General features: G+C 48.7%; 1 protein-coding gene across 1 annotated transcript in view; it reads right to left on the bottom strand.

Moving 5' to 3' along the window:
• Nucleotides 1–22,557, bottom strand: part of FAT2 (FAT atypical cadherin 2) — a gene marked incomplete at both ends in the record, with an annotated part of 42,184 nt that extends 19,627 nt beyond the window's left edge. Inside the window, 9 exons of the mRNA XM_084295494.1 lie at nt 271–4,323; nt 5,316–5,526; nt 5,949–6,224; nt 7,673–7,812; nt 10,174–10,384; nt 10,974–11,285; nt 12,138–12,199; nt 18,574–18,888; nt 19,293–22,557. Of these exons, the coding sequence (XP_084151620.1) occupies nt 271–4,323; nt 5,316–5,526; nt 5,949–6,224; nt 7,673–7,812; nt 10,174–10,384; nt 10,974–11,285; nt 12,138–12,199; nt 18,574–18,888; nt 19,293–22,557 (8,845 nt within the window). The remainder of the gene's footprint in view (nt 1–270; nt 4,324–5,315; nt 5,527–5,948; nt 6,225–7,672; nt 7,813–10,173; nt 10,385–10,973; nt 11,286–12,137; nt 12,200–18,573; nt 18,889–19,292) is intronic.
• Nucleotides 22,558–26,504: the final 3,947 nt, after the last annotated feature.

Here is a 26,504-nt window from a genome sequence, read left to right as displayed (position 1 = left end):
CAAAGACTGACGTGAACAGGAAAGTGTAAATAAATGAAATTACAGTACTGTGAATTAGTTTCTAAAGATTTTTGGATACCCTAGACTCTGTTAACCAAAGAGTCTTGCTCCTGGCAGAGCTCAGGCTTCCTCTACTATTTCTGATAGGACTGTCAGTGTAATGCTGTTTCTGTATCAGTATTTTACAAGACAAGGTATCAAAGCCTCACTTGGAGATGAAATTCTAATTATTCTTGCCCGTTTAGAAGACACAAAGTCAGGCAAACTCACCGGTAATGTAGCAGGTGACCCGCCGGTTCTGCTCAGAGATGTCTGCATCGATGGTGCTCAGTGTGACAACCACCTGCCCGGGCTCTGCATTCTCAATTACTGATCCTTTATAGAAGTCTGATGTGAACTGTGGGGCGTTATCATTTTCATCAGAGACAGTCACCTCCACCAGGGTTTGGGAAGAGAGTTGGACTTTCCTGCCATGGTCAGTGGCGACCACATAAAAACGATAAGTCTCCTGAGTTTCACAGTCCAGCTCTTTCAGTGTGGTGATCCATCCACTCTCTCCATCAATGGTGAAGAGTCCTCGGAGGTTGCCAGACTCTGCTTCCAAGCTGTAGGTCACCTGCCCATCGCTTCCAGTGTCCTGGTCGTTAGCTGTCACTTGAATGACTGTGGTTCCTGATGGCATGTTCTCCATGACAAAAGCTTTGTAGGGATCTGCCTCAAAAACAGGTTTGTTGTCATTGATGTCTTGCACTTGGATATTCACAGAGACCAGGGAGACCAGCTCAGTCTCCTGATGCGAGCAGTGAGCCATAACATCAATCTGGTACCATTTGGTAGTCTCATGATCCACTGCCTTTTTGATTTTCAAAGCCCCTGTTTGTTCATCCATTGTGAACACCTCGTCCTTGTTACTTTCTGTGGTGGTTCCCTTCACCAGGCTGTATATGATGGGATCCTCTGCAAAAGCTTTGACCGACCCTATTTCCGAACCTTCTGGAAGGTCCTCAGAGGCTGAGAATGTGTAAAGGGGCTCAGAAAACCTTGGCAATGCCACCTCCCTGGGGACAATTTGAAGGTTCACTGGGACAAGGGAGTTCCAGTGAGGGGGCCTGCCATCTTCAGCTTTCACCTTGAAGTTAAAGGCTCTGTTTTCTAAACCAACAAGGCTCTCTTTCACCTTAACCACCCCAGTGGCAGCATTGATCTCAACAAGGTCTTCTGCCACATCTTCCACGGAGTCAACGGAGTAAATGACATCTGCATTTGCACCTTCATCGGCATCATAAGCCAGTACCTGAATGACGGGGGAGCCCTTGCTTACATTGGACTGGATGGACAGCGTGTATTCAGATGCTTTGAACTGAGGTGGGTTGTCATTCTCATCTGTAAGGATTATTTTGACAGTGCAGAACGCCACCTTCCCACCCCCATCCTTGGCCATGACTTTAATGGCAATGACTCTCTCGGTGGAGTTTTCCCTGTCCAGTTTTTGCAGCGTGGTTATATGGCCTTTGTTATCTATGGAGAACTTCTCATCAGCAAGTTTATTTATGATGGTGTAGTCTATAGTGCCATACGGGCCACCGTCTGGGTCTATAGCCAGCAGCTCAATCACTTTGGTACCTATCTCAGCATTTTCCGCCAGCTCTGCCTCGTACACATTCTGCCGAAAAGAGGGGCTGTATTTGTTGGCGTTGGTGGTGTTGATATACACTGGCACCGTGCTCTTGAAAACTCCATCTGAAGCAGAAACTCTGAGACTGTAAGATGACTCCAAGTCCTTTTTGCAGCGGTTGAACATGGATATTATTCCAGAGGTGCTGTTGATGGTGAAATGCCTGTTGTCGTTGCCTGAGAGTATCACATATTCCAGTCGGGTGGTGTCTCCGCTGTCGGGGTCCAGGGCCTGGACTTTTATCACAATGTGCCCACACGTAGCCATTTCGCTTACCTTGGCTTCATACTGAAGCTGGCTGAACTTGGGAGGATTGTCATTGATGTCCATCACATCCACAATTACCAGGGCATCGCTGCTAAGTGGAGGCATCCCATGATCTGCAGCTCTCACTTTCATGCGAAACTGCTGATATTTTTCATAATCAAGCGCTTGAGCTGTTGTTATTTGCCCTGTGCTGGCATCTATATTAAAGAACTTGGTAGCATCTGAACCATCATCCAATATCTGATAGGAGACAACTTTGTTTCTGCCTGAATCTTTATCAGAAGCAAAGATCTGGATAACAGGGGTATGCGCGGGCATACTCTCTGAGACAGACGCTGTGTAGATCATCTGAGAAAACACCGGCGGGTTGTCGTTAATGTCCTCTACCTCCACCTCTACCCTGGCTTCTGAAAAGGATCCTAGTGCTGTGTCTGTGGCTCTAACAGTGAACGTGTGTTTTGTCTCCAGCTCATAGTCCAGCTGGCCTGTGACAGTAAGGACACCGGTTTTGAAGTCGGTGCTGAACAGCTTCAGGGAGTCTTCTTCCACAATGTTGTAGATGAGGCGCAAGCCCTCAGGGCTGCGGGCCTGTATGTGGAGGATAGAGGTGTACAGGGGGATGTTTTCTGGCACCTTCACTCGGTAATACAGACTTTGGAACAGAGGGTTGGATTTATTCCTCACGCTGATCACAACCTCCTCTTCAGCGAGGAGCGGAGGCTCGCCTTTGTCCTTAGCAATGACTCGGAGGCTGTATTTATTCAGTGCTTGATAGTCAAGGGGCATCTTTAGTGAGATGTCTCCTAGGTAGGGGTCGATCCAAAAATACTTGTAGTCCTCTGCGAATGAGTAGGTAATGGCTGCGTTATTGCCTATGTCTTTATCTGTTGCTGATACCTGAAAGAGTACATCACCTGGCTCCGTGCCATCCTGCACCGAGGTGTAGTACGGCACGTTCTCAAACTGGGGTGGATTGTCATTGACATCCTCTACATAAACTTTGACCGTGGCTTGGGACACTCTCGGTGGTTTCCTGTTGTCCTTCACCTCCACAGCTACCTCGTGCATGTCTTGGGTTTCACGGTCAAATTTCACACCCTTGGTCTGGAGTACTCCAGATGCCTGGATCATTTTGAATCTTTCCTTCCCGTTCAAAAGTGAGTAGAAGAGCGGTTCATTTAGCTGATAGCCCTTGACCCCAAGAACAGTGAGAGTCTTTTCATCTGTAGAGTTCTCCATCACACTTGCTGTGTATATATCCTGATCAAATTTTAAGCTAGAACCTTGTACTTGAGTTAAATTTAGTTTAACCAGAGCAGTGCTCTTATATAAGCCATCACCAGCTCTGACTGTGAGTTCACGGTGGCTTCCCAAGCCGGTAGCATTGAGAATGGAGATGAGACCAGTGAGTGGATGAATATAGAAAGCATTATCAAGGTTTCCTTCCACGATGCTGTAGGTTACCTCTGAATCTGCGTCTTTTGCCTGCACTGACAAAAGCTCCATCCCTGGATGGGCAGGTAACAGGACAGAAAGCTCGTAAGTGTCTTTGACAAAGACTGGAGGTGAGTCATTCACATCTTTAACATGGATTGTCACCTTGGCTGGCTTGGATGCAAATAAACTGGGACTTCCACTGTCATGTGCGTGTACACTGAAGTGGAAAACTGGGGTAAGCTCATAGTCTATATCAGCACGACTGGTAAGGGTCCCTGTGCTGGGATCTACTGTAAAATATTTCAGTGCTTCTGGTTCCAAAATCTCATAGACCAGCAAAGCATTGGAGTCTTGGTCAGCGTCTGTTGCGTGCGTCACCAGAGGAGCATTGCTCTCATCCAGAACCATGGTTTGTGACGGAGCGTTCTCCATGATCCAGCCAGTGAAGGCAGGCTTAACGAAGATGGGCACATTGTCATTCTCATCAATGACATAGATAAGCACCATTGTGTCCATAAAAGCTCCAGCCATGTTGGTGCCACGGACTTTCAACTGGTAAAAAGACACCTGCTCGAAATCTAAGCTCTTCTGGGTGGAAATAAGGCCTGACTGATAGTTCATGGAAAACACTCCATCTCCGTTTCCATCTTTTATTTCATAGCTGACTGGTGACAAGCTTGTGGCTGAAACCTGGATCAGAGGAGAGCCAACAGCAGTGGATTCACTGATCTCTGTGATGTATTCGGGCTCTGGAAATTTTGGAGGGGTCCGATCAGAGGGTCTAATGCGGACATGCACCGTAGCAGAATCTTTAAGCTGGGGGAATCCTTGGTCTTCTGCCTTTACAATGAGTGTAAATCTCTCTTGCTTGGATGGGTCCAGTTTCTGGGCAACTGTAATAATTCCGGAATGTGGGTCAATGCTGAAGAAACCTTCCCCATTACCTGCAAGAAGAAAAATGACAAAGTAAAGAATGAAAACACCCTCTTGCTCTAGGCTTTCTGTGCTTCTTTTCTACAGATGCTCCTAATTTCAGACCTAATTAACATCTGTTTCTTTAATTGAGAGACAACAATCTTCTTCATTAATTTCTAAATAATTTTCATTCTAAGAACAATGAACTCATTGAGATCTATGGGCTAACATTTAAATCAATCAAAATGTAAATTAGAGAATAAATGCTCTTCTGATTTGAGCTTATTTAGTGGTGTCAGAGCTTGTGCTTGAAACTTCTGCCTTGTGTGCAGAACATGGCAGCACAGACGGTACTAGTTGCTTCAAGCCCTGTCATGCTTATAATTACCAATACTTCAGGAGCAATTAAATTCCCCAGTCCTTGATCTCAATTGCAGTGAGAAAGATGGAGTGGTGGATGGTTTATCTTCTGCAAAGAATTTGCCTGCTAAATAGGCAGTGTGGCACAACCACAAGTATTTAAGTCTTAATCTTTGGAGTAAATGATAAAATACCTGCCCACTGAGCTTGTATGACCCTAAAAGACAATCAGTTAATGCTGAGAGGCTGTTCCCCTTTTCTGAGGATGTATTTCTTGGTAGAACTGTTGGAATTGATGACAGAAGTTGTGCAAAGTGAGTAGTTTTGCCTAAATACTGGACAGTGATCCCTCACTCCATTCTGATGGATGGGAAGATCAGAATTTACGTTGTTCTGACTTGCCTGGTCATATTTTACCATAGATCAGTGACACAACACTGAACTGTCTTCTTAAGGAAGGATGCTAACATTCCATAACATGGAAATTACATTCTTGCTCTAGATTTTCTCTGGATAGGAAGGGAATGACAGCTCAGAAATGTGCAGTTTGCTGTTTTTTTTGCAACAACCAGAGAAAGCTGGACAGCTGGCTGCCCACCAGCTACAGCACAGAAGCAGAGGCATGCTCATAGCCCAAACTGCCTTGCTGCATGGCTCTCACCTGCCTGAAGAGAGTAGTGGATTTCGGCATTGGCTCCTTGGTCCTGATCGAGCGCTCTGACTTGTATAATCTCTGTGCCCACCGCTGCCGAGTCCAGCACTTCTGCTTCATAATGGATGGTGCTGAACTGCGGGGGGTGAAGGTTACAGTTCTCCACGTGGATGATGACCCGAACAAAGTTCCTCTTGATGGGCACCTCCTGGTCCCGTACCTGGATGACAGGGAGGAAGAGCAGGTATGGTCACACTTAGGGAGCAGGCAGTCTTCTGTGCACTGGGCTCTCACTATTTTGTCAGGACCCTTACAGAGGGTGATGGGTTTCACAGATACCAGCCCCTCCTGCAAGTTTCAGAGCCAAAGCACAACCATGGAGTCGAAAGCAAAAGTTAACAATTATTGGTGTTCCTGGTACAAGAACCCAGTGGCTGTCTGATGAAAGTAGCTGAGTGAAGGGCGCATTACATGGTTATGTTGTTAATTAGATTTATATAATAAAGTTTAATACCCTGCTTTCCTCTTCCCTGTCACTCTAGGCAAATTCTCCTTCAAAGACTTGAACCAGTCTGAATTTTTTCACCAACCCGTATATCCTGGTGAAGCTGAGGGATTTGACAGGGTTTGGCTAGGACTCACCATCACTGTCAGGGTGTGTTGTGGCATGGGCTGGGAACTGAAGCCTTCTGCTGTTGTGAGGACCCCGCTGCTAGGATCCAGCTGGAAAAGTCTTGTGCTTTTGGGGTCCACGCTGCCATGAATGGTGTAGATGAGCCCCTTGCCTTTGTCCTTGTCTGTTGCGCTGACTTGAAGGATTTCCCTCCCCGAGGGGGTATCTTCAGGTATCCTCACCTCGTAATGGCTCTCCAGGAACTGGGGACGGTGCTGGTTGATGTCAATCACGTGGATAAAGGCCTGTTGGGGAGACAGCACAGTGAGGGCAGCAGAGCCTTGAGAGCCATGATTTATGGAGCCATGCAAAATCTCATCTCCTATTCCCTCTTGGGTGGGACAGTGCTCTGAGCCCTGTAACCATCACAGCCTCTCCAATGCTTGGACCATGGTGACTGGGAACCCCTGCTGTGCCTTCTTCATGTGCGTGGAGAAGCAATGCAAAATAAAAGTTCACAATCTGCACTTCTTAGACAAATCTTCTCCTTTGAGAGCAAAGCTCTGAGAATGGCCTGCCTGAGTCCTAGCTGCAAAGTCACCTAGTTTCTTCTGTTTGGTCTCATACCCTGACTGTCCCTCACCCCCATACTGACTTGTTGACTGCATCTGAGGAAGTCCCAGGCAAGGGTAATAATTTGTTTCCTTTAACAAACCTGAACATGCCATGGGTGTTTTGCACCAGCAGGTTTCCTGACATCTGCCAGGGGCCTTGAGTGCCAAAATAAACTTGGGGATGAGATGCAAGGTGGCAGGGAATGCACACCAGGCAAGGCAGGGCTTTGTTTGTTTATTTGGAGCAATACCTGAAGATAATTGAGATAGCTCTCCATTAGCAGTGCGTTTCACAGGAACAGAAGCGCTCCTCATTCATCATCCCCCACAAACCTCCCCAGCCAATTTCCCACGATAAGCGTCACTGGTGGGTGACTCATGATCTAGGCCTTCCTCGGTAGGGAGGGCTGCATTTCTGGCTGCATCTTAGTTATGGAGAGAACGGTTGGTGAAAGATCAAGCCCTGAACACCCCTCCTGAGGGTAGCTAAAGATACGTGAACCTCAGCAGCCACAGGAACGGGGGCTCAGGGACATGCCTGAGAGCAACGTGCCTCCTTTCACCTGCTCTTGTTTTCATGTGGCAGCTCCGAGGACACAGCACCTCTGCGTTTGCCCCGCTCAGCCCCAGGCAGCTCCGAGCTGTTATGCTGTTAGTGCTCCATGTGCTGGAGCAGCACAGGGCAGGACCTGACCTCACCTCCTGAAGTTGTGTCTGCTCTGGGTTTACACAAGGCAGCGAGTCCCAGGCTGTGGTCCCACAGACCCAAGCATGACCTAGCTGCACACACATTTACCTTACGTCTTAGTATGTTGTTCCAGCCATGCTGTAATTTGGTCTGAGCAGCTGAGAGCGAGCTGAGGGCTGAGTGTGTGCTGCCTTCCCAGCTTGGCCAGTGGTGTAGCCGTGTCCCTATATATCAGCAGGAAAGGACGCGGCTTTCCTAGACTGTTTGTGTTTCCAACAACATAAAAAAAATCTTAGTCTGGGACTTGTGCAAGACTTGTGTCACTGTGTAATGATAGATCATGATGTAATGAGATTCTTGTACCTGGCACCTTATCAGTGGAGTCAGAAGGAAGATTCCCTTTGGCATATACTCATTCTCGATGGGTTTCTACTAAAGCAGAAAGGATTACCTGAGTTTTGATGGTAGTGGACCCATCGGTGACTTCTACTGTCAGGTTATAGCTTGACTTTTTCCTTGCATCAAGGGCTCTTGCAATAACCATACTACCTGTACTCTTCTCAATATCAAAATCCATGTCATCATCGCCACCTGAAATAAGAGAGAAATGAAAAATAAAAAAGGAAATGGTGGGAGAGTTACAGCTACATTTCTGTCTGGAGCTAGCTACAAGCACCTGCATGGCAAAGGGATTTCAGGAGCTGCCAGGAGATCTGAAGGATGAGGATCTCCCCTCCAGACACTGTACACAAACCACACACCAAGCTCACGCCCAGCCACAGAGATACGTGGCATGCCAGGCAGTACACCTGGAATGGGGGTGTGTAGGCATTTACCCCTGGCACTCAGCTAGTTGGAGGCAGTGCCATAGGCAAGGTTTCCCCCAGATCTGGAAAATCAATACAAAATGTGGACGCAAGAGACGGGGAAGACATGGAGAAGCTGGACAAGGAGGTAGTAACGGATAAGGACAAAGGAGTACGAGAGGAAAGATGAGGGAAATCAGAGAAAATGAGGGGGAGGAGAGGAGAATGGATGCACATATGCATGTGATGTCCTGGCTAGATTTGCAACAGACACACCTGAGCATTGATTTATTTGCACAAGGCCTCCAGCTGCGCTGCATCACATGGAGCAGGTGCCTGCAGGGCTGAACAATGCTCCTGCTGGCCTCCACTTCAAGGTGACACCATGGGCATGCCAGCAGTGATCTTCATTGCCACGGCTGGGAGCCTGCGAGCTCCTGAAGCAGCCCAGATCTGGAACAGTTGGGGAAGCAGACGGTGCTTGCAGGGTGAGCAGAGCCCACTGCCTCCATGCAGATGGCTCCATAGTGCCGGGAACCACAGCCCAAGCAGCTCAGCACCAGCAGGCTGCCCCTCACGCTGTCCATTCGCACACCTCACTTGCTGGTGGCTCCCTAGTTCTCTGTCACAGATGAAGCACCACTATGTCATTCTGAGATTTGGCTAGATAGAAGCAGCTTTCTGCCACTGTATCCCAGCTCTCAGCTCCTCCATTCTTGGCTACCAGGTGCTCTGGATTCTGTTTTATGCTCTTACCAGCTGGGAAAATGTTGGCTGGCTGTTAATTGACACACCTTCCCTTGCGGGAGAAATGCAGGGGTTGCCAGCCATCTGGAGCAGCACCTTCCTGCTGGGAAGGAGACAGAAGGAAGCAGAGACAGAGGAAAAGGGAGGGACCCATGGATGCCTTTCCCTGACAGAAGACAGAAGGGTTCCCTCTGCGTGGTGCCAAAGGGAAAGAGGAAGCCCAGGAAAGGAGAGCCATTAAAATGCTGCTTTGTGAATGTTTTTGCCAGCACCACCAACCCAGTGACAGAGCCCTGGTGGACTGGGAAAGGCAAGATTTTGAGTATGGAGCTGAGGGCTCCTGGATCTCTGCCTCAGCTGCCTGACTGCCTGCTGCTGGGACGCCGAGCTGGTGAAATGAGGGCCTGTCCTCTTCCTCTGCTACACAAACCAACAGCACCCTGACTAGCATGTCGGGCACCAGGGACCACCAAAGACGAGACCGAGCACACAGGCAAGTGCTCAGCAGGTTCAGGATGGGATAAGGTTCAGAGGAAGGCGTCGTTAATGCTGCAAACCCACGCAGGCACTGCTGCTGCCAGATAAGCCTCGCGCTGATACTGCCTGCTCCTTGCAGCCTTGTATCTCCCGGTGCTTAATTGTATTTACGCACCATTATCCCTGCCCTGACATTCTAACGGAGAAAGCTATTCACTCGCCCAATTAAGGCTTTGTTTGACGAGGGCTAGCCCTGCAGGCAATGTCAGGAAGAGGCTGTGCGAGGCAGATTGGGGCAACACTTCAAAACACCAAATTACCTGAGCACAATTGGCCCTCGTTTGTAGGACCAGTTCTGCACGCCCACTGCCTGATGAGAGTCCCTGGGGGGTGACAGCCCACGTCCCCTCTGCCCTGGCATCCCGTGTCTCAGAGGAGGCCCTAGAGCCACTTTGGTTTCATGTCTACATCACCCCCAGGACGCTGCGAGGTGGAAGCGATGGCCCCACCAGGCAGGTCCAACCAGCTCCATGAGGAGCCCTTCCTTCTCAGCTCCTTGGTGGGACCGTGGGCTCTGCAGGCAGGCAGAGACAGAGCTGTCTGCAGGACCCAGACACACCGTGGATCCTCACAGGGTGCTTTACCGTAACCCAAATGTCCCTCAGCTCCCAGGAGGAGCCGGGTCTGGTGTGCCCTGCCTTTCGGGAGACATCAGAGAATGCCTCCAACACTGGCAAGTGGCAGAATGTTGTTAAAAAAAGTGTGTTAGATAGTTGCACTTTGAAGCAGAGCCCTTGGACAGTCGGCTTTGTCTAGTGTAGCTAAAACCTCTCGGTGTCTGTGAGAAAGCTTTCCTGGAAGCCGAGGGAGTCGGGGCGAGCGCTCCGGACACCCTTGTGCGTGTGCAGTCTCTGTGCCTCACCTGTGATATTGAACCACACTTGGCTGGGGCCCATCTCGATGCTGATCACTCCCACCATGTGGTTCACGGGATCCGTCTCCATGACGGCGAAGTTAAAATGAGGCTCGTCGAAAGCCAGCGGCTCTGAGGAAGGGCCGGGCCGGGCGACCCAGCTGATGTGAAGCCGCACGTGGGAGGAGAGCGGGGGGCTGCCGCCGTCCGTTGCCTTGACCTGCCGGGAGAGGCAGGGTGAGGGCTGGTTTGGCAATCTGCTGCAGGAACCGGGGCTGACTGGGGTGGTTTAAGCCCCCTAGGAAGCTGCTTCTCCCACCCACCGGGAATTTTAGGCACCCAAAGTCCCACAGAATACATCTGGTCCCGGTAGGCCATGCTCTGGCCTTGGTGGAGCCGTGCGACCCGAACGCCTCTTGGCCATCAAGCAAGCCTGCCGAGCTGAATGCACAGCGGGGGCCTGGGTCACAAAGCTCGTGAAGACCCACAGAAGAGGGTGAGCCCTAATCCTGAAACTCGAGGGCTGTTCATGTTTGGGTCCACATCCAGATGGGATTGTGGATCACCATGTCCATCTCTGATGGCGCATGGGATGGTCCATTTCAATCTTCTCCTCAGTTTTCTAAAGCTTCTTCCCTTCTGCATCACCTCTCATGCCCTCCCTCCCACTTTCTCTCTCTCTAGCCCACCCTTATCTCATACAAGATCTCCTCCCACCCCTGTATTTCATCCACCTCTTTCCTTCTTTTATCTTTTCTGTTTCTGCTCCCTTCCCTCTCCACCCACTCCCTGTTTCCCTCTCCTCTCACCGTCAGTATGTTGTATTCGGAGGCAGGAAAAGCCTTCCTGGAGAACACCATGCCAGTTGTGGGGTTGATGGTGAATATCCCCTCCTCCTCCTCCTCGATGGTGTAGGTGACCTGGCTGTTCTGGCCCTGGTCACGGTCAGAAGCGATCAGCCTGTAGACCGGCAGTGGTGTCTCTGAGGCTTCTCTTTCGGGGAGCTGCACCATGAAGAGCTTGTGGGGGAAAGTGGGGGGACTGTCGTTGGCATCCAGGACTTGTATCACAACTCTGCTGGTGGACTTCAGGGCTGGGTCCCCGTTGTCGGAAACAGCCACCTGCCAGCAAGCCAAAGGAGAAGGTGATAGAGCTGCTCGTTGTCACCCTGGCCGTGAGCTGCCAGCCTTCAGGCTGAAGGTAATGAGCGTTACCTATTTCCCTCATCCTGAAGGATGATAGGGTTTTCACGTGGATCTATGTTTGTACCTCAGTGTTTTCAGACATTGCTCCTTTCCACAGAGCAAAACCTGGTGGCTGTACCTTGCAAGGCTTGTGCAAGTAGATGGCACGTGCCGTGAACAGGGCAAGAAGTGGGTCAGACCCCACTGCGAGGTCAGGCCATTGTCATTAGGGGCCACACAACCAAAAAGCTCAGCCTGTATTGCAACGGCTGAGCAAGTTATTGCCCACCCTTGCTTTGCTGTGCCTGTGCATGCTCCCAGCTTGTTGCGCTGCAGACAGAAATGTTTTATCCTCAATCACCCTGACAGCCTGAAACACCCTGAGATCCCTATAATGTAAATACCTATGGCTTGGAGCGGCTAGGGATGGGGGCAGGCAGTGCAAAGCTACAGAATGATGGTCGGTACAGAGAGATAAATGACGGTGGATTCCTCTTTCTTCGGCAATTTATTATCCATCCTGCTAGAGGACAATTCCAGCCCTCTTCCTACATTCCCACAGCTTCCAGAACAGGCCTTTTGCTCCAGTCTTCAGCAAGGAAATAATAAACCCTGCAGTCCTGCTGCAGCTGTCTCTTACGGCAACGCACACCATTTAATTAAGTTTCCCAGCAGTTGGGAGCTGATGGGATGAGATTCTTTCTCTGTGCTCCAACTTGCAAGGAAAGTTCTTTGAGGACTTAATACACTTGTAAGTAAATAAAGCTAATTACAATCATCATTACCCACCTCTAGGATATGTTCAGCCTTGTATTCTCGATCCAGCTGCCGCGAAGTTGTAGAAATCAGACCTGCCAAGGAAAAAAAAAAACACCTTTGAGCTTCAAGACTCAGCGTCCAAGGAGAACAAGGGCTGATCAAATCCCCATGTGCCCAGTGTGAGCATGCCTAGTGGGGCTGTTCCTTGCTCCTGTTGGGGTCAGAGGAGACAACAGGTACCCGCAGAGAGCATCTGTCAATGCGGCTCGCTGGGTGGAAGGGCTGCTCTCCCTCCTCTGCCTGCAGGGACCCAGAGGGATGTGTCACCCACCCGATGCCCACCTCAGCTGAGGGGTGTGAAGACCTTGTGGTGAGGCGCTTGTTGAGAAAGGCTGCAGGACGGTGAAAACAAAGCCTTTCTTATGCCTCTAAGTCAGAAACGTTCTGTGTGCACTGGCACAAGTTCGGCCTCTTAACATGTCTCAACTCCTATTTTCCCCGTGTTGAACCTTGCTCTTTGTAATTTACAGTGTTTTGACAAAACTTTGCCGTCTGTCTTGGGAAATACCCTCTCTTCTACCGCTAGAACAAATGCATTGAGGCTAAAAATAAGGTACATTGTTGATAGTAATGTCGGTGCATTATTTAACCCTTGCTGAGAGATAGGGTCAGTCCCCTAACACCTGCAAGATTTGAGGGTTTTCTAAAAAATAAATATTGTTTAACTGCAGGGAATAGGCTGGATGCAGGAGGGAAAATATGGCTTTTATAAAGTAGAGTTTAAATGAAAATCATCATAATTGCCTCTTTTTGGCCTAAGCTGAGTAGACGAAAGTGTGGAAAGGATGGAGCTGAGGTTTGAGTTTCCATGTCTTGTCTGATAATAGTCCTCACCACATGCCTTGACTCTTTACCATTGTTGAAAAGCGGCTCTAGACCATTTGCACAATTATTTTACAGACAATGGAAATTATGCATGTAACACATGATTTTCTGATGGCCCTCAAGTCTGACACCCATGAATTCTTTTGTCCGTTCCCTGCACCTCCTGCTGTTCCATGGCATTTGTTCCTCACTCAGGGAAGCCCTGCTTCCTCACACAAATAAAAATCAGGGTGAATTCTCCTGCCAAGCACCAGCAGTGATGCAGACCCTTGCTGCTGGGAAATGCTTTGCATGGGAGGCACTTGCAGTGGTGTGAGCACGTGCGCTTGTGCATCCTGAAGGGCTTACAGATCAGAGTGGCGTGAACCCCTCTCAACTTTCATGTCTGGTCCAAAGCCAAAAAGTTTTAATTAACAATATTGTTTTCAGTTGTATCATAGCTCTTTGGTGTGTTGCTGTTTAAGCATGATGGGCAGGAGAACATTCCAAACGGCTGCAGGAAACATCGGGCAGCTGAAGGAGGGAGTGAGGAGCAGCTGCTTGGAACAAGGCTATCATTAACCGTTTCCACTTGTTCTCTCAAATTATTCGTGTTTGGCACCAGGCGCTGCACTAAACATTTATTTGATGCCTTTACAATCATAAATCAACACTCCTTAATGTGCTATGACAAGAAGATTTGAAAGGCTCTTTTTGCACGTATATCATGGATTTTTTTTCTCTCTCCTCTTCCTTCTGACATTTTGGCAGGTGACGAGAACTCGGCAGTGGCCTGGGAGCACATTGGCTGGGGAGCTCCTGAATTCTTCCCAGGCTTGTGAGAGGTGGTAGGGCTCCAACAGGAGCAAAAATCTCAATGTGCATGGAAATATTCTCTTAGTGAGGGCCTAAACAGGGAATCACAGCAGCGGTTTGCTGAGATCTGTGATGCTCCAGTCCACATTGCCAATAGGCTGGAGAGGGCAGGGAGCGAAGTCTGAAACTCAGCAACTTCAGGGAATGATTCATGATTTTGGCCTGACAAGTCCATAGGGCATGTAGCTGGATGTCGCCAATGGAGCCACCCAGTACCTGTGGGGATACTGCGGACACTTCCAGTTTATCCGATTGCAAAATTCAGTTGCAACAGTCTAATACCAAGTGTGCACTTGGTTACTGCATGCCAGCTGATGGAACGAACTTAAGCCACTCTAAAGAGATTATTTGGATCTGCCTGGCCACACCCTGAAATTCTTCTGCGACCTAACAATAAAAATGAAAGAAACAGGATCATAGCTGAGATTCTTACAGCTGGAGAAGGACTGTGATGGCAGGTGGACTGGGGCTTAATGGTTATCCTGAGCGTCTACATAGGATGCTCAGATCTGCTGGGAAGCAAGAGCTGTCTCTGCTCTCCATCACGTACCTGTGCCATAACTCAGTCAGCATTTTGGGGTTTAGCTTCCTATCTGGTGACCACAAGTCAAAAGGTTGGCTTCTCCACCTGACCCCAGCCAAAATCCCTCTGTCCCTCACCCCAAGCCCAACTGCAGCTCCCAGTTGCTCCCCAGAGGTGGATACAGCTCTGCCATGAGGTCAGAAACCCCTCATGGTTAAGGGTTCATCGCTCCCATTCCCACACAGGGCTGCCACCATGCACAACCTGCCCGCGGTGCTCCCGTGGCGGCTGAGCGCCCAGAGACAGGGAGACGGGGATCAGACGAGGAGCTCGAGAGAAGCCAGCTGGAATTCATGCTTACTTCTATTTGTTGCTGCTTGGTTATACATCCTGCGAGGCCAGAGGGCTCAAATGGAAGCAGAAACCATTATTTAAGGAAAACTGCTGACAGCTTTTGTGGCCTGGGGAAAAAGTTCCTCCCTTCCTCCTGCTGCCCCTTGCAAGGACCTGGGAAGTGCCCTTCAGTTTTTAATGAGAGTGTTCTGGTGTGTGCACGTGTGTGTTGTCAGCACAATCCCTGCCTCTCTAGAGAGCAGCAGCCAGAGTGGGTGTCCTGTCTGTGCTCACATAGATGGCCCCGAAGGTTTCTGATGGGACTTCTGGTGGCTGAACAAAACTGCTGAGGGTCCTGACTGCACTTGGCCGACTCCCTGAGCTCAGTGCTCACCTGGAGGTCCAGAAATGATCCTTTCTCCTGCTTACATGCAGCCAGGCTCAAGCCCTGCCCTAGCACCTACCTACATGCAGCAATGGGAAAGATTGTCTGCGATTCTCCCGCTCGCTGCCTGGAAAGGGGAGAGAGGAAAGCTGGTCGTGTTGGAACAGGAGCAGCAAAATTAACAGTGCGTTGTTGTCAGGGAACAAAAAAGAGTAATAACTTCTGCTGGCAAGAGCAGAGCTGGGGTGGAGGTTGCTGGCCCCCCGCCCTGGCTGCAGGGAGGAAAATCTCAAATAGTTAAAATAGCCAGAATCAGGTTTTTAAGCAACAAGGCTTTCACAGGAGCTGGGGAAGGGAAGAGGCTGTTCCCTTTAAATCCTCTTTTTCTTGTCCCATTCTTGTTTCCATTCCACACTCTCTGCTCTCTCCTATCACCTCCCTTTTTGTTCTGAGCTGGCTTTGCACTGGAGCTGTGGTACATGGCTCTGGCAGCAGCAGTGCAGCCAGCCCTCACATTCAGGGCTGTGTTGGGGTGATCTTCCACGGAGAGCAATGCAAGCAACAACAGGCAGCCTTGGGAAGCCTGTGGACACAGACGATGCAGGAGAAGCACCAGGACAAGCAATAGGTAGGAGCTGGAGGTGAATAGTCCAAGGCAAAAGGATTCTCCAGACAGCCTTTCAGCAGGAGAAATGGCTTCATCCTGACTCTTCCTGCCACAGTCTCCTCATTCCTCCCAATCCTGTTTGGACTGGAACTTGCTGCTTCGCATCAGGGACTCAAACCCAGCACAAAACAAGCTGAAAACTTTTCCAGCAAAATACCCCGAACCCAACTCTCTCTCCATCTCTCCATCTATCTCTCTATCTCTCTATCTGTCTCCCATAAAAGCTGCTCTGCACCATCTGCCAGGCTGGGCTGGAGAGATTCCATCGCCCATGGCAGAAAGCTTTCATCTCGCTGCGCAGTTTTATTCCCTCTTCTCATTAGCCTTTCATTTATTTTCCCTCTTTTTCTCCACCCTCTTGAGGGAACTGAGAGCTGGAAGAGCTTAGAGCCCTTCTGTGGTGGTTCAGGGCTGCTGGAGGAGCCCAGCCCTGCTGGGGACAGTTGTCGTGGCTGTTCTTGTCTCCTGCCAAGGCCCCAGGAGGAGAAGGGTCCCTGCTGGGTCTGTCTCCGCTGGTCAGCCCACCCTCCTCTTGGGATCCTGGATCAAACGCAGAACGAGCTGGCTCCAGGAGCAGAAAGAGGTTACTTGCAGCAGTGTGGCACCATGCCCTCAATAATTATCCAGGGCTATTCTGCAGGGTTATTCCGGGTGTAGACATGCTTGTTGCAGGAGTCGGTCGGGTCCTGAATTCCCTCAGTGCGCATGATGAGAACAAGTTTCCTCTCCTATCTCTCTGCCAAGGGGCTCCTAGGGGGAGCTCCCAGGGGAGTTGGGTCATACAGACCTCTGGCATCTCAGGAACTGAGCTGCTAACGAGTCTCTTCATGATGGTTTCCTCTAGCTAATAAGGCAAGAGATGCATTTATTGCATTTGAACAACAAAAGATATGTCCTAACTAAAAATCCAGAATAAACCCCAGTGCTCTAGCAGCACTGCAGTGCTCAGATACTTGCAGTGCTTCCTCTCTTTTCCTGTTTAAAAATAATTCCTTTCATTAGCACTTCACTAGGACAACTGTTTTTTGAATGCAGCCCTGCACTGATATGAATGACCAGAAACTGAAACACCAGCGGTTCATCTGCCAACACCAGGCCGAGACCAAAGATTATATTTTTATTCTACTTAATGGAGCAACTAGCATGTCCTTATCTGCAAAACAAAAATATCACAGGGGTTCCAATAAGCTGCCTGCAGCTCAGAACTTTAGACAAGCTGTGATATTTTTTCTGGCAGGAGTAGTAGATGACTTCTCTTTAGATACTGTAAGCACGAGGATATAAACTGCTCAGTTTATGCCAACGTTTGCAGGTAATCATTTGTTCTTTTGGATAACACATGCAAAGAAAAGGAACAATGAATCCTCATCAGGCTTGGAAGCAGGTCCTTAAACAACCTCCAAGCTCAGGGTTTAAAGAAGAGACCTCCAGCAACTGGCCAAGAGATAAGATCAGCTCCTGAGTTTCTTACGGACTGACAAACGTATCACTCTTCACATGCAAATTACCTGACTGTAGAGAGAAATGGATGGGAGGTGACTCACACCTGACAGAGCTTTTTTTGTCTAAGATGGGAATTAAAGGGTTGGCTTAGAGGTGAGGCGTCTCATTCGCAGATGTTCGAATTTTGCCAGTGCCGCTCGTCTTTTCATGGCTTTGTGGGGCTGCACTCACACCAGGGTGAAAGTTTTCATTGTTGAGAGCATGGAGAAGGCTGGATGTCCTGCAGGGTGATGGGTGCAAGCAGGAACCCAGCACTTGTGCAAGCTGTCCACGGGGCTGAGCTGTCCACATTTATTTGGGCTTTGTGGGAAGGTCAAATACAGAGCAATGCCCTGACCTGGCTAAAAGACTTCTGACTGGGGCTGGCAGAGGTGCAGCTGACATCTCCATCTGTATCCACATGGTGCCACGTACAGACACCCTACAAATCTCTTGCAACCAGAAGAATCTCAGCATTTCAGCATAACAATTACTTTCTTAACACCCTCCTCCCATCCAGCTGTAGAGGACTGCCAGAGAGCCACCAGGGAACATGTAACCGAGAGCTGCACCAGCCTTTTTCTGTGCACCCAGCTCCTTTCCCATCTGAGAGCAGGCTGCTCTCCCGCTGCAGTAGGTGAACTGCTTTTATCACCCGCAAGAGATCAAAGTCATGCAATTAATCCTCTCCCAAAGTGAGGCTCTGCGCCCTCCCTTCCCTCTCCTCGCAGGAGCTGATGGAGCGAAGGGCACGGCGCAGCTTTCCCTGCCACACTGGCCCAATGTCAGCACTGCTGGGATAGTTTGAGGAAGCTGTTTACACCAAACATCAGTGGGTTTTTGATGGCTCTGAAAGATCTGGTAATTAATCCTCAGATGAAAGATACAGTCTAGGAAGATGGCAGAAGAGGCTTACTGTACTAACTACGCTAATTGTGCCGGAGGATGGGTGGAGCTTTTAAATGCAGTGGGATTCATTTTTATTAATCCTGCCCTGCTCTGTCCCAGGAGCAAATAGTCACCTCCAGAAGGGTGTTTCCTGGCTCAGGCTGTGCAGTAGGCCAGTTGTTTATAAGGGGGAATATCAAACGCAGCTCCTTCACCGTGTGCAGGACTTTGAAAACAGCACATCTGTGCCGCTCTAAGAGCAAATAGCAGCCTTCAGGTTGAGGGTTTTATTTGTGAGCCTCCCCACACCGTGTATCTGGAGACTGGGACTTCTGCTGCAGAAGGAAGGCATGACAATGCAGCTCTGTGGGCTGTTTATATTGAATATGAAACATCCTTTGGGCACCCGAAAGCCTCAAAAACCAATACCGAGTCGGGTCAGTCTTACCTGTAACGAGGTTAATGGTGAAGAGTCCTTGAGGATTTCCAGTTAGGATGTGAAAAGTCAGTTTTCCCTCTGAGCTGGAGTCAGGGTCTAAGGCATCGAGCTGAAGGACAGATGTGTTTGGTGGGGAATTCTCCATCACAGAGGCATAAAAGACAGGCCTGGACATCTGAGGTGGGTTGTCATTGGTATCGGTGACTTCAATATAGATTTCAGTTACAGAAGACAGAGGAACTGTTCCCAGGTCAAGAGCTAGCACTGTCAGCCAGTAGTGAGACGTCCCTTCTCGGTCGAGTGGTCCGATGGTCCGGATGGTGCCTAGAGGAATGACAGACAGGGCTTGTGAGGGATCGAGGGCACTCAGATCACTTTATCCTTAATGCCAGACCAGTCTGTGTCTCTGCTCTGCCTCCTGGCTTTTGCTGGAGATACGAACCTTGGCACCAGCCTTGCATGGATGTGAGATTGTGTGGAAGGTGAGGGCTTGCTTGAGCTGAGGGTAATTTGGTACAAGAGTGAAAACGAAGGCCTGGGTATTCTGAGGGAGAGCAGACAAGCCATGCTCGTTCCTCCCCATACACAGGGAGGCACATTGTATATCCCTGCACAAAGTGGGAGGATTTGAATACATTGGATAAAATAAAAATAAATAATAAAAATAAAGCAAAACAAAACACATGATTTAAGCCCTTGAGTTGCACCCTGAAACCAAGCTGCATTACCTGTGTCCTTTTCAATGCGGAAGATGGACAGGCCAGTGCCCTCTCGGAGGAAATACTGAACCTCTCCATCTTTCCCCTTGTCGATATCCTTTGCCGTGACCATCATCACTGATGTGCCCTCGGGGCTGTTCTCCTGCACCCAGCCTTTGAAGACAAAGGAGGCAAAGCGTGGTGGGTACAAGTTCTCGTTGACATCAAGGATGTTCACTTCCAGGTGGCAGAGGGAAGAGCGAGAGAAGGGCTTCTCACTGTCACTGACCTGCACGGTTAGATTGTAAGAGTCCTTCTTCTCATAGTCCAGCTCCTTCTCTAACCGGAGCGCCCCAGTCAGCTTATCCACATGGAACATCATCTCCTCGTCGTTAATGAGGCTGTACCTCACCTCTCCCCCAGAGCCAGCATCTGGGTCAAAAGCCTCCAGAAAGAGGAGAATGGTTCCTACAGGCAGGTCCTCTGGGACCTTCACACTGTTCAGGGCTGGCAGGCACTGCGGGGTGTTGTCATTCACATCCTCCAGAGTCACGGTGAGATCCGTAACGGAGAACAGCTGGTAGCCAGTTTTGGGCTGGTCCCTGGCTTCGATTTTCAGCACGTAGCAGGGCCACGATTCTCTATCCAGTGCACCCGTGACTGTCACTTCTCCAGTGACACTGTTAATGGCAAACTTGTCAGTGGGGGTTAGCAGAGAATATTTTACCCTCCCATTATCATCTGTATCAGCATCTTCTGCTTTCAGCTGAGCTATTGTTGTCCCTGTTGCTACATTTTCAGGTACCACCACCCAGTAGGCACCCTGTGGGAATTTAGGAGTGTTATCATTGGTATCCAACACATTCACAGCCAGCAGTTTCCAAGATGATTTTTGTGGTGTGCCAAGGTCGTACACAGTAATGTTAAGAATGTAAAAGCTGGTTCGTTCATGGTCTAAAGGAGTAAGGACTTGAAGGAGACCTGTTTCCAGGTCAATGGTAAAGCAGCTGTCATCATTTCCATCCGAGATCACATAGACCAGTTTCCCATTAAAACCAGTATCAGGATCAACAGCTGAAAGGTCTGCAATAGTTGAGTTGATGGGAACAGTCTCTATGATATCAATAGATCGTGGAAAGCTGTCATCAAATTTGGGAGCGTTATGGTTTATAAGGTGCAAGTTCAGAGAAGTTTCGTCATCCTGCCCATGGCCTTGGGACTGAGACTCAATGGAGTGTATGATAGTCTCTGTCAGTTGCTTCAGTACTCCTGTTTCCTCACACTGCATTTTGACTGGGAGACCTTGGCTGACCACAGTGATATTTACAGATGTCGGCAAAGCATAGTTCTCTCCGTCTGTTGCAGTTATTTTCAGAGAGTAGAAGAGTGGCTGTTCAGAGGGAAGATCTCTCAGAGATATTCTGAGGGATATTACTCCAGAGATGGGATTCAATTCAAAATGCCGTAGCTCATTGCCAGACTTGATTTCGTATTTGATATGCTGCAGCTCATCGCTGTCGATTGCAGAGACCGTGGCCACAGCGTTCCCGACAGGAAAATCCCGGGGGATGCTGCCACTGCAGCTTGCCTTCTCAAACACAGGGGCGTTGTCGTTGACATTGTTGAGCACGAGGGAGACGTACACCTCCGTTTCGTGACGGAAAGGTGAGCCCCAATCTGATGCCCACACTCGCAGATGGTACCACCTCTGCATCAACTCATAGTCCATAGACTTGGAGGTGGAAATGATGCCAGAATACGGGTCGATGACAAAGGGGACTGATTTCTGGTTGGCTATGGTGTAGGTTACAAAGCCGTTGTCTCCTTCATCTTCATCTGTAGCCATTACTGTTAAGACACTAGTGCCAGGAGGAGCGTTCTCATCAAAGGCCCCCCGGTATGAAGACTGACTAAAACTTGGTGCGTGATTGTTGCAGTCAACGATGTCAATGGAAACAGTTGTGGATGTATGGCTGTTAGTGGTTGTAACTTCGAGTTCAAAATGAGACTGTTCATGGAAGTCCATTGCTCTGACAGTAGTTATCAGCCCAGTGTGAGGATTGATTTTAAAATTTGTGCTGTTAGGAGTGGGTCTCAAAACATATTTAAGATTTGGGAAGACTGGTGTAATCTTCACCATTACAACTTGGCTTCCAGCTGGGGAAAATTCACTGAGCTGGACCCGGTACACTTCTTTCTCAAATCTGGCAGAGACATACTTGGCAGGAGGTATATGTATAACTCTAACAGGAGAGAAAAGTGGTGGCTTGCTCTTGTCCTTGGCTTGCAGACTGAGGTTGAAACCAAAGGGGTAGAGTAGCCAGTTGACTTCTTTGGTTGACACAATCATGAACTCTGTGCTCCCGAAGTAGGATGGGATAACTTTGAAATGCCTGCCTGGATCTCCATCCACAAGGTCAACTGAATCTATTCCTGCTTCCGAGTCACCACTTTCTACAGACAGGGTTGCATAGAGCAAGTCTTCAGCTGAGTCGGGAGGTGTCACCTTCACGGTGGAGATGGAGGGGGGTTTCCTGGCGGATGGCTCCACTTGGATAGTGAGACTAGCCAGGTTCCCAAAGCCATTCCCCTCTGTGATCTTCCTCATTCTGTCCACAGCCAAAACTTGCAGGTGGTGCCTGCCTCGATGGGTGCTGTTCAGCCTGCCCATGGTCATAACTGCTCCCGTGGTGGGGTGGACGGTGAATAGGTCTGACTTGGTGTTGAGGGAGTAGTAGAACTCCGCATTCTGGCCAGCATCGGCATCCGTGGCACTGAGCGTGCTGACCACTGTTTTCAGAGGAGTGTCTTCTCTGATGGACACTTTGTAGGAGGGGGGTGAAAAGAGAGGTTTCAAGTCATTTCTGTCCAGAATATGGATCAAGACTTTGGCCCAGGCTTCGTAGGCAAAAGTGCTCTCTGTGGCTTTGATTATCAACATATAACTATCTTTGACCTCCCGATTTAAAAGTGCTGTGTTGCTGCTCCTGGTTCTTATCCTCAAGAAGCAGAAATCCCCAATTACGTGCTCCTCTGTTTTGAAGAGACCGGTGGTGTCCCCAGAAGCTATTCTGTATCTGATGTCCCACTCGGGGTCTGTCTTGTAAATCCCCATCTTGACGTAACTCTCCACGTAGGTCTTGGGAGCTGAATTCTCGTAGATGGTGGCATTGTAGAAGAAGTGGGTGAAGTGCAGAGGGGATGTGTTGCCTTTCTCACAGCTTGCCTCACGGACCGTGCAGTGCACCAGTAAAACAGCAAAACTCAGGAAGTGCCTCTTGGTAATGATTTCCATGGTGTGGTGTCTCTTCAGGTCCTGCAGGGATTAAAAGAAAAACATGGGTAATTCTGGCAAGTATAGAAGAGAGGTAGTTTTATTAAGGCCAGTGTGCTAGAGGAAAAGTCTGTCTTTACCTCTGTACTCTCTCTACCCTGACTTTTGCCAGCATGGTTGGTAGCTCAGTTCTTTTTTTCCCTTCTGTCCCAGAGGTCTGTCCCCCCAGGGCTTCTCACTTTTTTTCCTTAAAGTTTTGCCCTCATAGTAAAAATGTGACATGCCATGTGAAATGCTCTGTGAAATGTCATGATCAAGCTGATTTCCTATTCTGCATATCGTTTCTACCCCCCTTCAGTTCTGCCTTCTCCCTAGTCAAACAGCATATTTGAACTGCCCAGCCCCAACCCAAACCTCACCTCCAATCTGTTTCTCCATCTTCCCTTCTACATCTTAACTTCTCTCTCCACACAAGTTCTTGCAAAATATTTTCAAGAGCTTACACACCAACTGTGACTTGATGTCTCTCCCTGTGGCTTGTTTTTCCCTTTCTTCTCCTCCTACAGCAATCTTTCCTCCTTTTCCCAGTAGATATGCCCTGCTATGTTGTACAAATTCCTTCTTAACAGCCAGCCCTACAGCATGAGGCCTTTTTGCCCACTCTAGTTGAGCTCATAGTCAAGTTGTATCACAGTTACCAAAACCCTTTTCTAATTCCTAGATCTGTCTCTGGTTGGAACATCTGCATTGCTTGAAAGAGCAGTTTTCTAGCAAGACACTTTCACCATGTCTCTGTCAGTTGCTGAGTAATTTCCCTGGTTCCTCCTTCTCATGGCAAAGCCCCAGGGTCAGGATTCCTGTCATCCATGACCACCCGCCATCAGCTTCCTTCCCTCTCTAACAACTCGTGAAAGTCTGTGGTTTTGTGATTTATCTCTGTGAATATGGAGTATCAAAGACGTGAGTCTGATGTCACAGAGGGAACCGGGGAGCACATCTATGAATAACAAGGTTGTAACTTTATTAGTGAGCTTTGCTGGGCTTGTTAAGGGATCAAGGCCTGTTCTTTTGAAAAGCTAAGTGCGTGCTGCTGTGTGTGCATTTAGGGGTTGAAGCCAGGGATGAGCTAAATATAGGTGCATATATTTCCCCTAGATATCCCTGAAGATCTTTATCTAGAACTGTTTCTTCCTCTTTTAAATTTAAATTATATATCAAGTACCTGCCAGTCATTTGGCACATTCCTAATTGAAACAGGGAAGACTTGTTTTTCCAGACACTTTTTCAAGACTCATCTCTTTAAAAGCCAGAACTAGTTTAGTTTAGAAGTCAAGTCGAATGTTAGGAACAAATTATTGGAGCCTAACTAGCAATCTGTGTCATATTCTCTCATTGAGATAGCTAATTACTGATAAATACAAAGCTGTAAATTTGATGCTCCCTTCCAATCACATTTTCCTTAGTAAGTAGGTGCCAATCATCCAGCAATCTCCCTGCTGTGGCCATTCATTTGCAACAAATGGTCTCAAGCTGAGTTGAAGCCTTTGTCTCTAGGAAACTATCAGAGCTCCAGACAAGTTAATGCAATTTGGATTTGCCATAAGTGAAAAAAAAACACCTCGGACTCATTTTTGTGATGACGTCATTTCACTTATAGGAAATACAGCACAGTCACAAACGCACAGCATATGAAGAAAAACGTGGAGGACAGTGCAAGCTCATCCAGAAAGGCACGCTGTTCCTTCTGAGGAGTTGAAAACCATGTTCTTAAAAGATCTGCTCGTTACTTAACCGCGCTTAAGAGTTTTGCAGCGTGTAGGGACTTGCCTAGAGCTGCTCCCTTCCAACATTTTCAACTGCTGAACCTGGAAAGAAGGTGTATGCATGCTGCGTGCGCGCGTGTCTGCTAGGACTGGGGAGCAGGAAAAGTCACATAGAATTCAGAGTGGAATAAGACAGCAGGATAAAACAGCAACAAAAATACAGTGTTGTTCCTTGAGCAGGCGAATTAATGAAGCCGATCGCTTTGTATCTGGGCTAATTGACTTTTTAATTCAATTGTACTGAAATGGCAGTGTGAACTCATCTCTTATAAGACATCAGAGAACCCACAAGGCAGAGACGTTATGAACTGCACAACCACAAGAAAAGCCAGAGCTGGAGCACATGCCTTCTTGGGCACCAGCAATTCAATATGGGAGGATAACCTTGAGCAAGGAGTGGGTTTTCTGGCATTTAACAAGATGCAAACTTTCTTCTTAATCTCTCCTGGAATGTCCTTAACCTGACTGTTGCCTGTAGATTTCCTGACATCTAAGAAGGGCTTCGCTCAGGTTGCTGTTTTTTTTCCTCTGTGGGGTTTTTACTCCTCTGTCCAGCTAATTATTTTGCAAAACCTGTCGTGACCTCATATTTCTGAGAGCTTTGCTCTCAATTACAAGTTGTGCTGAAGGCAATCAATGGCTTCAGCAGTTATTATGAAGGATGGAGAGTTACTACACACACAGGGCACGAGGCAGAAGCCTCATTTCCTCTGGAAATAATCTGAAAAAGTGAAAGACACAGCCAAAATTTAGGGAGAATTTTCCAGTAGACATCACTATCAGCTCTTGAAGTCTTATAGTTTCTTTTTGCAGCAGGCCCTATGCCCAAAGCCCTAACGTTAGCACACAGAGACCTTCGTGCCCCCTGCCAGCACCTGTCTGTGCTCTGAGATGTCCAATTTCATCACCTCGATTACTGCGTATGTATCTGCCTGGACAATTTCTGTACCAGGGGAAATCCTATCGCTATTTGTGCAGCTCTGCACAAGCCCACATTTGCAGATGGAGCAGCAGAATTTCGTAAAACGCATGCTGATATTTTTGCTCTCTTGATGTGCTCAAGGTCCCTCCAGCTTGTCCACATGTTAACTAGCACCTGGAATACAAGCTCAGCTATCAGACTGCCTCTTATTTGTCTCAAAAAGTGGTGTGGCCCATTAAATCAAGGTTTCTCCAGCACCTTGATTCTGCCCACTGCCTCATAACAGATGGAGATGGCCTTGCAGATCCCCTTCTCTTTTTCCACATACCAACCTTCAGCTCTAGCAGCTTCATTTTTGTTTGGATCTAGAGCTTACAAGGACAGCTTCTAACGACGACAGAACGATAGCTGTTAGTGTATAGATCATGTTGCTTATGGGCAGAAAGTGGAATCACTTACACCACATTCACAGTGCAGAACCATGCAGAAATGGGACTGGGCCCTTTCCGAAAGCTGTTGTGAAGCTCAGCAGGAAAATGGGGTGCATTGCTCTGAAATGGGGCAAACCCAGTGAGCTACAGCCTTGGCTCAGGGAAAGCCCTGTTGGGATCTCCCCTGCCAGGTGTCCGTAACAAACTAACAGAAACACGGCAGCTTTCTGTGACTCTTATAGCATGGGAAAAGCTGCATATAAAGTGGAAATGGAATAAAATCAATCTATTGGCACTTAAAATCCCAGAGGGAGGTGGGAGCTGGGCAGCCAGGCAGGAGCAGCGCGGACAGGCTCAGGGGTACTTGCAAAGATGTTCAAGGATTTCCATGTCAGAACCAGGTGAAAAGAACTGCACCTGTGACATATTTTTCTTGTAGATCAGGAGAAACATTTTGCCTGTTCCTCTGAGCTGTGCTGTCCCATGTCCTTGTGCTGCCAGTGCACGATCTGTGGGACTCATGGGCAAGGGCCATACCTGCTTCGGGGCTGCAAGCACTGGACACTTAAATACCCTCACCTAGCCCTGCTCCATCACCTCACGGGGTCTGATACTTCTAATCCTGCTTCTTGCCCAAGTATGAAGGGTCTTTGCACCTCTCTTGCATGGCTCCCCTGGGCACGGTGCCCTCCTGGAGCTGGGTGCACACGGGGGGCAGATGTGCTGGAGAAAGCCCCTCGCTGGGACGGAGCAAGGCAGGGAAGGCAAGCTCCCGACTGAGGGAAATACCAG

This window comes from Netta rufina (assembly GCF_964035555.1).
Source record: "Netta rufina genome assembly, chromosome: 14".
Lineage (NCBI taxonomy): Eukaryota > Metazoa > Chordata > Aves > Anseriformes > Anatidae > Netta > Netta rufina.
Note: the sequence above shows the minus strand (reverse complement) of the source record. Positions and strands in the feature narration are given on the sequence as shown.